This window comes from Pyrus communis, chromosome 11, assembly GCF_963583255.1.
Source record: "Pyrus communis chromosome 11, drPyrComm1.1, whole genome shotgun sequence".
In the NCBI taxonomy this organism is placed as follows: Eukaryota; Viridiplantae; Streptophyta; class Magnoliopsida; order Rosales; family Rosaceae; genus Pyrus; species Pyrus communis.
The window spans coordinates 10,104,375-10,116,906 of record NC_084813.1 but is presented as its reverse complement, the minus strand read 5'-3'; the positions used below and the strand labels follow the sequence as shown (position 1 = coordinate 10,116,906).

The following is a 12,532-nucleotide window of genomic DNA, read 5'->3' as shown; positions in this document are numbered from 1 at the left end:
ATGCTTACTATTAAGCTTAGGGATGATAATTTTGCCAAATGGGCATTTCAGTTTCAGTCGGTGCTAAGGGGGTATAAGCTGTTTGGTCACTTTGATGGTACAACTCTTTGTCCATTAAAGTTTGTTGTTGATTCAGATAATGGGGTTACAAGGGAGGTCACAGTTGCATATACTGAATGGGAAACCATTGATATGGCGTTATTGAGTTTATTGCTTGCCACTCTTACTGATGAGGCTATGGAATATGTGATTGGATGTCGAACTGCGTATGAGGCTTGGATTAATCTTGTTGATCAATATGCCACTGTGTCTAAATCCAGAATCAATAATTTGAAAACTGAATTACACATAATTCAAAAAGGGTCCGATACAATTGATAGATATTTGTTGAGGCTCAAGCATATTAGAGAACAACTCAGTGCTGCAGGTGAATCTATTTCAGATAATGACGTTATGATTGCTGGTCTTGCTGGTTTACCTAAGGAGTATGGTGTTATTCGTACTATTATATTGGACAGGGAGTCTACACTCACTTTGAAGGAGTTCAGAGCACTGTTACTCGGTACTGAGAGGGAAATTGAGGGTGAAATGAATACAATTACTCAGAATCTGTCTGCTTTGTATATTCAAGGGTCAAGTTCTAGTTCAAACACAGGTTCTAGTTCAAACATTGGGTCTAGCTCTTTTGCATCATCTTCAAATTCTCACAGTTATGCTCATATTCCAGCTATCACTGCTGGTACCATCACTGTTGTACCTTATGATTCACAATCATCCCTACCACCACCACCTCAAGTTCAACAGTCATATTATTCTCCACAACTTCAACTTCAATTTCAAAAGCCATATTATTTCCCACCACCACCTTTGTTTTCAAATGATTCCTATGGATATGGTTTCTCTGCACATTCTAGTGGTCAACATGCATCTAAATCACAGTCCTCAAATGCACAATCTGGATCTTTTGGGAATCACTACAGAGGTAATAACAACTACAGAGGTGGAAACAATTACAGAAATAATACTGGCTTTAGAGGAAGAGGGCATAACTTAAGAAATTCGAGGGGATCAAGACAACTTGGGAATGGAAATAATAACTGGTCAGGCATTGTTGATACTAGAACTACAGTAGTGATTGAATGTCAGATTTGCAACAAAAGAGGACACACTGCAGTTAACTGTTTTCACAGGAATACAAATATACCAATCACAGGTATTGCAGTTGAGTGTCAAATATGTGGGAAGATAGGTCACTCAGCTTTGGATTGCTATCAAAGGGGAAACTATGCTTATCAAGGGCATCTTCCACATCCATCACTGTCTACAATGAATGCACAACAGTCTACACAACTTATTCCTCAAGATACTTAGATTGTTGATTCTGGTGCGTCACATCATATAACTTCTGATATTCGTGCTCTTTCTCAAGTAACACCTTTTGAAGGATCTAAGAAGATAACAATTAGGAATGGTACAAGTCTACCAATTAAAAATATTGGTTCAACCACGCTTCAGACTCTTACACATTCTCTAGTTCTTAATAAAGTTTTACATGTGCCTAATATTGCTAGGAGTTTACTCTCTGTGAAACAGTTATGTGCAGATAACAAAAGCTGGTTTATCTGTGATGACTCTGAATTTTTTGTGCATGACAAGAAGACAAAGGAGATAGTGTACCAGGGAAAGAGTATGTCTGAGGAATTGTTCCAGATCCCTGTGGTCACAAGTGCATAGGGTTCTCAATACATAACAAAGTATCCAATAGCTTATTTGGGCAAAATAGTGAAGAATAATGTCTGGCATCAGAGATTAGGACATCTAGCTCAAGATGTGATGACTACAATGTTGAAACAATCAAATATTCCAGTTCAAACAGATGATAATCATAATACTTGTATCTCTTGTATTCAAGGCAAGATGTCTAGGATTCCATTTCCTGTTAGAACTGATAGGTGGACATCTCATTTTCAAAAAGTGCATACTGATATCTGGGGTCCATCACCTGTAAGATCTATAGAGGGCTATAGGTATTATTGATGCGAGAATTATACGCACACAAATTAAACCCTCTTTTTGTCAATTGTAGTATAAGTATAAGTAGGGATCGTTCTTAACCGGGGATTAGGAGGGATTGCAAAATCACTTGGAATTGACTCAAAAACGTAAAAACAATATTTAGAACACTAAACTAAACTCAAAGAATGCAAAACTAAACTTTAAAACACTAAAACAAACCAAAATACTCAAACATCACCCAAAACACTCAAAACTGCCTTAAAAACACTTTCTGGGCAGTTTTGAGCACTTTGGTGAATTTGGACGAATTTGTACAACAAATTGAATCAAAACACTTATGAACACAAACTAAAACACTTTCTAACTAAGTTGGACACTAAAGTAAAGGGGGATTAAGGTTTTGACGAATTTAAACTAAATGTACAGATTGTGAATTAAAACAGAATGTAAATATGAAATTGATGAAATGGAATGAATGGATGCTAGCCAAGGGGTTCATCTCCACACATGTTACACTTGCATAATAAAAAGATTTCCAATTGCATTTCAATAAACCATGAATTCTCAATGCTCCAAGTTAATTAGGTCCGCTTAAATTAACTTTCAGATTTCCCTAGATTCATTGGATTGAATGGAATACGCATTACAACCAAATTATTCCTAATCAAAGTCCCTAACTATGGAATACGCATGATAGAGACATTCAACAAAGATCATTAAGTTCAACGGAAATCATAAACATCGACGAGGCATTCGTTACTATGGAATACGCATGAAACTTATGCCAAGAATTCATTTAACGCAATTGTTTATAAGCAACCTCCACTACTTGTGAATATAAGTTCGTAACTATTAGGTGAAACTCACTTATATTCTAGCGTCATATTCATGCATGAAAATTAAGCGTGCACTCTCAATAAACATACATAAATAAGTTATCAATCAAACAGTTAAACAAATTGAATCCACAACTTATGAAACGCAATTAGAAGTAATCAAATCAAAATGCAAGCATAAACATATATTTCGAATCCCCCCCTAGCCAAGGGGGGGTTTAGTTCCTCATACGTACAAAATAAAGAGAATCAAAGAAACACCTAAACATTCCAACAACTCAAACTTGAATTGTATGAACGTTTAGGCACTCTTCTCTTCCATTCCTCATTCGTACAAAACAAAGAGTATTGAAATTAAACATTGAAATCAAAGAAACACCTAAACATTCCAACAACTCAAACTTGAATTGTATGAACGTTTAGGCACTCTTCTCTTCCTCTTCGTTGTAGCACAAGGTCTAAGGATAGTTTGATGGTGTGAATGGTTTGGGGAGTGGTGGAATGGCTGAATTTCTGGTGGTGTTTGGATTAATAGGGAAACTCACGGCCAAGGGGATGTTTCTTGGTGTGAATGGATGATTTTCTGAAATGTGGAAGAATGAATGAGAATGTCTGAATGTTGTGTGAAGTGTGTATGGTATTTATAGGGAGAAAGAGAGGGAACATGACAGCTAGGAACTTGGTGGAAATCTGAAATGGTGATGGGAGATGCATGTGGCTGATTTATGCATGTGATTAAAGGGTGGGAATGCATGTGCTTTGACAGAAATGAAAGGGAATGCATGTGCAATGAGTGTGGAGTGAATGATTGAATGCATGTGGCTGATAGGTATGAATGATTATGGTTGCATGTGGGTGGAAATGCATGTGGGAATGCATGTGCAAAGCTAGAAATGCATGTGGAATTAAAACTAGAGTGAATGATGATGAATGCATGTGGATTAAAGAGAGAGAATGTGGTGTAATGATGAAGTGGAATAAGTGCATGTGGATGTGGCTGATTTGATTTATGGAAGATGCATGTGGATTAAAGATGAGTGAATGATTATGGGTGCATGTGGATGAATGTGCATGTGCAAGGTTGTTGTTGTGATAAGTGATAAGTGTATGATATGATAAGTGAATGATATGATAAGTGAATGATAAGATAAGTGGATGATATGATAAGTGGTGAATGATAAGTGGTGAATGATATGTAATGATATGTGGGAGTGTGGCTGAAATGAAGAAGTGGAATGTTGGAATGTTATGCACGGCAGGATATAGGAAAGGTTTAAATGTCCTAAAACTAAAGGGAACAAGGTTCCAACACTTTGGTCTTCAATTAGGTCTTCAATTTCGTCCAACACTTTGGCTCCAAGCATAAGCTATCCATCCTAAGCCCAAAAGTGCTCCAAAAGTCTCCAAAATGCATCTTTTTGCTCCTTTAGCCCTTTGGACCTACAAACACACGAAAATAGCTTAAAGTACTAAAATAACTAAAGAAACATAACGTAAATGCACGAGAACAAGCCATTTAAGTCGCATGAATATGCTCCTATCAATTATGTAACATTTGTTGATGAATATACAAGATTTGTTTGGATATTCCCTATGAGCAATAAATCTGATGTGTTTACACTTTTTGTTAAGTTCTACAAGTTTGTCCTGAATCAATTTGGAACTACAATTAAGTCACGGCAAACAGATGGGGGAGGTGAATATACAAGCAAGAGTTTTACTTCTTTTCTTGCTGACAAAGGTATCTTGCAACTAATATCTTGCCCTTATACTCCTCAACAGAATGAAGTTGCAGAAAGGAAACATAGACATATCTTGGAAACTGCAATCACTCTTCTCAATACTTCTGGTTTACCCTTTGTGTTATGGTATTTTGCTTGTGCTCATTCAGTTCTGTTAATCAATAACATGCCTTGCAAAAGCTTGTCTTTCAGTTCTCCATACTTGGCTTTATATAAGAATGTACCTGATATACAATTTCTTAAGATTTTGGTTTTGCTGTATTCCCTTGGCTGAGACCATACAATCTTAACAAATTACAACCACGATCAGTGATGTGTGCATTTTTGGGCTATTCCCAAAGGTACAAAGGAATGATTTGTTATAACTTGCAAACCAAGAAGTTTATCATTTCCAGACATGTCTATTTTGATGAATCTCTATTCCCTGCCAAAATGGTTCAACACACAAGTCTTGCAAGATTATATAGACATGAGGAACAGGAACAACCGAGGACTGTACCTGTTATTGTATCTATACCAGTGTCCCATATACAGAGAAATACAAATCATGCAGGCTCTCAAAGCTCTTTATCTCAGTCAGGTACATAATTATTCTCTCCAAATACTAATCCATTAGAAGACCATGTATCAACAGAGTCAGAGAATCAGGGGTCTGGAACATCTCATGCTCATTCTTCTTCACCAAACACTACTCATTTGCTTCCTGTCATTGATCTTGTACAACTTCAGGTAGTCTTTCCTTTTACCTCACCTCCAAATAATAATAATTCAGTCATCACAGATGTCGATCAGAATTGTATCCAAACCAGGTTAAAAACTGGTACCATTACTAGGAAGAGTTATGTGGGGTGTCTTGCCTCTCTACCTCAGTTGCATTCTTTACATCTTGATGATTTCTCTGCTGCTGATTTTTCTACCAACTTGAGTGCGCATGTGTCTGGGGGTTTTTCATTTCTTGCTGACATCACAAACTGTGAAGAACCTAGGACATTTAAAGCTGCTTCATTGAAACCAGAATGGCAAATTGCCATGCAAGAGGAGTTCAATGCATTGAAAACTCAAGGCACTTGGATACTTGTTCCACCACCATCAAATTGGTCTGTTATTGGAAGTAAGTGGGTGTATAAGGTCAAGAAAAATCCAGATGGTAGCATATCTAGGTTCAAAGCTCGGTTGGTAGCACATGGCTATACTCAGGAACAAGGCTTGGATTACTCAGAGACATTCAGTCCAGTGGTTAGACATACCACTGTAAGACTCATCTTAGCTTTAGCTACTCAGTTCAATTGGCAATTAAGACAACTCGATATCAAAAATGCCTTTCTTCATGGAGACTTGGTAGAGGATGTCTATATGAAACAACCACAAGGGTTTGTGGATGCTACATGTCCTGGTCATGTTTGCAAATTGGTCAAATCACTTTATGGGTTAAAACAGGCTCCTCGAGCTTGGAACTCGAAGTTCATAAGCTATCTTCCAGCTATTAGATTTCAATCATCTCTCCTAGATTCTAGTCTCTTTGTCAAAGTTAATGGTGGAGACATAATCCTTCTCTTGTTGTGTGTTGATGACATAATTCTCACTGGTTCAAACTCAGTTAAAATACAATATGTAATTGATGATCTTGCTGGTGTATTTGATCTCAAAGATATGGGGAGATTAACATATTTTTTGGGGTTGCATATACAATATGGAGATTATGGTTCTTTGTTTATATCACAAGCTAAATATGCCAAAGATGTGTTACAAAAGGCAGGCATGGATACCTGCAAATCTACGTCAACACCATCTAAGCCTCATACTCAAATTATTATTGGTGAAGGAACATTATTATCAGATCCTAGTCACTATAGAAGCATAGTTGGGGCTCTTCAATACCTCACCTTTGCTAGACCTGATATAGCCTATTCAGTGAACATGGTTTGTCAATTCATGGCACAACCAACTGATTTACACATGTTTTTGGTCAAAAGAATCTTGCGATATATACAAGGTACTATTAGCTATGGCTTACAATATACAAAAAGCAAGGAATTCAATATCACTGCCTATTCTGACTCAAATTGGGCAGCAAATATCAACACCAGAAGATCAATTACAGGTTTTGTTGTATATCTTGGGAACAATCCAGTTTCTTGGCAGTCTAAAAAGCAATCCACAGTCTCTAGAAGCTCTACAAAGGCAGAATACAAGGCATTAGCTCACTGTGCAGCTGATGTTTTTTGGATCCGTTCAGTGTTTAAGGATATTCATCAATCCATATCAGTCCCACCATCCTTATACTGTGATAACCTCTCCGCATTGGCTTTAAGTACAAATCCGGTTTTCCACTCCAAGATCAAACACCTTGACACGGATTATCACTTTGTGCGTGAGAAGGTTCAAAAAGGAGATCTTATGGTTCACTATATTCCAACAGATGATCAGGTAGCCGATGTCTTTACAAAGGGATTGCATAGTCCAATTTTTCAAAAACATTGCAGATCACTTGGCTTGGGAGTTAGTTCTGCAGCAAACTTAGCTTCCGTAGCTCAGCTTAGTTTGTGGGGGGAGTAATAACCATATAGTCATGCTGATTCATGTAAACTAAGCCATATGGCAGTATGTCATTGGTTAGTCAATTGGATTGAGTTAGTTAGGATGAATTGTTAGAAAGGGTAATTGAGTCATTGTGTAATGAGATATTAGCTAGTATAAATAGCTGATGTATCAGTCATTTGGGATTGGATTGTATTTTCTTTTACTCTTCGAAATATACAGAGCTCCCTTCTCCTCTTTCTCTTTGTTCTTTCTGCCATTGTTCTATACTCTTAGGGTATCATAGTTTCATAGGTTAATAAAATCCAGTTCAATTTATAAGCTTTACACACCCAGGTCAAAAAAAAAAAAAAAATTAATCATAATTTACCAAAAATAATGAAGACCCCTTTGGATTTATGCAGATTAAAAGTTTATGCCAATAAACAGAAGAAACACACAACCCGTTACAAATTAAGCCAAAAATGATTAAAAATAAGCAAAACCCAGCTCAAATTTGAAAGCTTAATGCATACCCAGAAGGAGAAAATTTCACATAGCTCAGATTGGCAAATTTAAACATCATTTAGCAAAAATAAGCAAGACTCTTTTGAATTTTTGATGATTCAAAAACGAAACGAGAAACTTACTAGTATTTAATGGCGCGTTTTCTGGGAGGCACTGAATCAGCAAGGATCAAAAGGATAGTAAAAACGTTTTGATTTGGCATTTGATTTAAGTTTCAGTTGAGGATTTGTTTGTTTGTAATTGTATCTCTCTCTCTCTCTCTCTCTCTCTCTCTCTCTCTCTTGGGATGATGAAACAGTTGGTAATATAGAACAAAATCTTTTTAATACAAATGTTCCTCTAATGTGTCTTATGTCATGTTGGATGTGATTGGCAAGAGAAAAGTTAGAGAGAGAAAGAGTAGAGAGGGAGTGAGGGGGAATGAGATTCTGAACACTTTCAAAACAAAAACAAAGGTGAACAGGTTTGAACACTTTCAATGGATAAGGAGAAGGGGAAGATAATTAGATTAACCAATAATTAAGGAAGGTTTGGGACATAGAAAGGAAGGCCATCTCTAACCGAGGGTTAGCCAGGAGGTTCTTTTTAGTCATCTGGCCTTTCAAGATAATAATATTTTAATGAACAATATAAGAACATATTTGTCTCCATCTCCAATCAAGGGCCAAAAGGCCATAGGGCTCGTTTTAACCCTGTCACAAAAAACCGTCTCCAACTGAGGGCTAAAGGGTCATAGGGCCAAATATAATTTATTATTTAAATTTAAAAACTCCAACAACTTAAACTTAAAAAGTACAATAACTTAAATTTAAAAAACTACAACTTAAATTTATATTGTATAATTTTTATGTTGGTTAATGTTATTTAAGGTTGTTTCATATTGTTTAATGTTGTTTCACATAGGAAGCTATAGGAAAAAAAATATGAACAAATTTTGTAAAATAGAAGTTATTGGAAAAAAATTGAATTTAAAAAAAATATGAAACAAAATCAGACAGGAAATCCAACAGTTTTAAGAAAAAATTTTGGCCAGCCCTTTCAGATTCCGTGGGGCCCACGAGCCCTCTGGCCTAGCCCTCTGTTGGAGATGGTTTTTGGGCTATTTTCAGTCCCCTAGCCCTCTGGACCCTTCGGTTGGAGATGGCCTAATGAATGGGCTATATTTAAGCCTGTTGTTTTTGCAGTTTTTTTTCTTTTCCCTCCATTTACAAACTATATATTGGGGTGGGTGACAAGATGTGGAAAATTGGAATTATATTATTAATTGGGGTTTTTTTTTTTTTTTTTTTTTTTTTTTGCAAACAATATTATCTACATTAAGATAAATGAGTGTGTCCAACCTTACAATGAGCTAGCAATAATGTGATTCAAATTCGCCTGTGCTGAAAATCAAACTCAAGACGTCTCACTTATGAGTGAAGAAGAATACCATCATACCGCAATATTGAATATCATTAGGATTTCTTTTTCTTTTTTTAAGTGAGAAAAGAAAGGTAAGTTTACATTTACTTTAATGCTTTAGATTTATCTATTGACCAAGAAGAAAAAATTAAGATTTTTTTTTTCCTTACTTTAGTTTTTCTTCCTTGTTAGAGGAGTTGTTATGTAACATATTTCTTATTTTCTAATTATTACCAAACATGTTTTTAATTCATCAATAGGTACTTAGATACTACTAAAATACATTAATGATGAAATTATTGAAAGCTTTTATTTTATACGTAAAATACTCTAATTTGCAGGCATACAACTGTGGCCAATTAGCCTATCCATATTAAAAAGAAAAAAAAGAAAAAAATTATTAAGTTTCAAAAAGCAAACATATTCGTGAAATCTTTAGATATTTAACACTATTAACTTCATTATATTATTAAGATTTTTTATGAATAACGTTATTAAGATTCATGATTAAATTGTTTGTTTGTTCTCAAATATAATTGGTTTCTATTATTAAATTGTTGTGGCATAAACTTAGAGAGAGGGAAGAGAGAGAGATCGGGCACAGAGAGAGGAGAGAATGGGCTTGACGAATTATGTTTCTGTTATTCTTCATGTTTTGTGTCTTTATTTATACTAGTAAAGGGATAAGGGAAACTTGCTCACCAATTAATAGTAATACAAACACTAATAGAAAAGATATTTTAGATCTCATTGGATTTCCTATGTAATCCACTAAAATTTAAGCAATCACATATGTGCGATAATTCTAACTACAACATAAATTTCCTTTTTATGCTCAATATCATTTTTAAAAGAGAATTGTTATAAACATACCAAATATTTCATAAATTCCTTCTCGATAAAAAGCTTGAAGGAGAAACTTGTGGAGATGTGTAAATAGTTTTTGAAAATGCTAATAATAACGCATTTATAAATTACGATTCAAACAAAAGAATAATAATGAGGACAAAAACAATTAACCATGCTAGCTAAAAGAATGCTTTTTTACAGGTAAAGTTCTGTTCCTCTAAAGGAGCTTAAGAGTTTAGTTTGTTCTTTGGAGTACAATGAGCAGCCAAGCAAAGAAAAAGCAAGACAATACGTAATTGAGCTACAAGCTCTTTGGTAGATGTAACAACAAAATTACAAGAAGCTCCTATCACATTTTTCATAGCTAACGTTTAAGGAAAGTTTTTAAGGGAATGAATTCTTTTTTTTTTTTTTTTTAATTTATCAAAATGGGAATTAGTTGTTCGGTCTACACCGCATCAAACTTTAACGATCCGAGCTGTTTATTTTTTAAGTTGCACTTCATAGATCATTCTTGCAAAATATTAGCCAAATCGGAAATATTTAAGGCATCTAATTGAGTTCAAAGAAATTGACAATTGTTCTCTATAAAACATTGAAAATTCATCGTGATAATTAAATAGGCAACGATTTTGGATTGAATTGAATTTTTGTAAGGATGATCTATGAATCGAGACTTACAAAATAAACAGTTCGGATCGTTGAAGTTTGATGTGAAGTGACAACTAATTCTCACTTTAAAAAAAAATGAAGATAAGATTTGTCTCTCGAACAAATGTATTATTTTCCATATTTTCCTTTTGTTTTTACAGATGGAGGAGGGAGAGCCAATTGACGAGGGTCTCAAGTTTGCATTGATTCCTTAACTACTGTAGATTTGAGCTCCCAAGCTTTGAATGGAAAATAAATCAATAATTTTCTTTTGGGAGAACAAATAAATTAAATATTTGTGTGAACAAATTATTAAGGGTAAATTACACTTTTATACCTCAGGTTTGGAGTTTATTTCAATTCCTTACAACATTTTCAAAACATTTCACTTTCATACCTTAAGTACTATTTTATTTCAAAATAATACCTCTGTTACATTTTCCATCAATTGATCCGTTAAGTGCTGATGTGGCTGCCACTTATATATCATGTGGCTGCCAAATGTCTGCCACGTGCAAAAATCATAATTTTTTTTTTAAAAAAACTTGAATTTTCTCAAAAATAAAAAATAAAATAAACTGAAACCTGTCTTCTCCCCGCAACCCCCAAACCCATCTCCCCCACCTTCATCTTTTTCCCTGCAAACCAGAAAGAAGAAGAAGAAGAAGAAGAAAAAAAAAAAAACCCGTCTCCCCCCCTCTTCTCCCCCATCTTCATCTTCTTCCCTTGACCCCCTACCTGCAACCTAGAAACAAAAAAAAAAAAAAAAAAAAAAAAAAAAAAAACCGAAACCTGTCTTCTCCCCACAACCCCCAAACCCATCTCCCCCATCTTCATCTTCTTCCCTGCAACCTAGAAAGAAGAAGAAGAAGAAGGAGAAAAAAAAAAAAAACCCGTCTTCCCCCCATGAAAAAAAAAAAAAAAAAAAAACCCAGATCCCGTCTCGCCATCGCCGGGTTCGTGGAATGGATGTGGATTTAAGGAGTGGGGGGGGGGGGGTGTGTAGAGAAGGGAAGAGAATGGGTGCGGAGGGAGGGAAGGTCACGGGTGGGGGAGACGCAGGCGGCGGCCGGGAGGATGTGGGTGGGGTGGGGTGGGGGGGATTATTCTGGGTTTTTGGTTTTGAGGGGACAACGGGGATTTTTTTTGGGGGGGGGGGGGGGGGGGTGGAGATGACGGGAAGGTTAACTTCAGTTTTTTTTTTTTTAATTAATATATTTAGAAGATTTAGGGTTTTTTTTTTTAAAAAAAAAAAAAAAAATTATTATTTTTACCACGGGGCACACATTTGCCAGCCACGTGGTGGCCATGGTCAACGCTTAACAGATCAATGGATGAAAAATGTAATGGATGTATTATTTTGAAATAAAATAGTACTTAAGGTATGAAAGTGAAATGTTTTGAATATGTTGTAAAGAATTGAAATAAATCCAAAACTTGAGGTATGAAAGTGTAATTTACCCAATTATTAATTGAAACTTTTTTAACATGTGATGTTAATTGGAAGCGTGAAACGCATGCAATGCATGCCACCTAACCAAAGTCTAAAGCATCATCCATCGATCAAATATCCGGTTTTTATTTTTATTTTTTATTTTTTTAAAGAAGGTTAATTCTTGATTTCGTAACGGCAGTTCATTTTTTTGAAGGTTGAAATATGTAGCTTTTAACTTCTTGTGGCTTATGGGTTGCATATCCAAGAAACTTTTTACACATGCCTTTTATCGATAAAAATTCTACTTTTACTATCTAGTTGTATCATCATTTGTACCATCTTTCTAATAGAGATGGCATCCACATGCGTTGGCGGGCCTGTCTGTATTAGAAAGATGATACAAATAATGATATTACTAGGTTGTAGGCATAGCATTACTCTTTATCGATTCCCATATTTGTCTGTTCTTTATATATGTAGGAGTGAGTCATATACAAAACAAAAGCGTCGGGATTGTAAAAATGATCAATTTTTATAATAACGATGATATAACGACC

General features: G+C 35.3%; 1 protein-coding gene across 1 annotated transcript; it reads left to right on the top strand.

Annotated features, from left to right (window-relative positions):
• On the top strand, positions 1 to 10,755 carry LOC137708990 (uncharacterized). The gene is made up of 6 exons (XM_068448140.1): positions 1 to 1,213; positions 1,445 to 1,687; positions 1,913 to 2,004; positions 5,115 to 5,174; positions 5,324 to 7,021; positions 10,702 to 10,755. The coding sequence occupies exons 1-6, from the start codon at positions 1 to 3 to the stop codon at positions 10,753 to 10,755; spliced, it is 3,360 nt and encodes a 1,119-aa protein (XP_068304241.1).
• Positions 10,756 to 12,532: the final 1,777 nt, after the last annotated feature.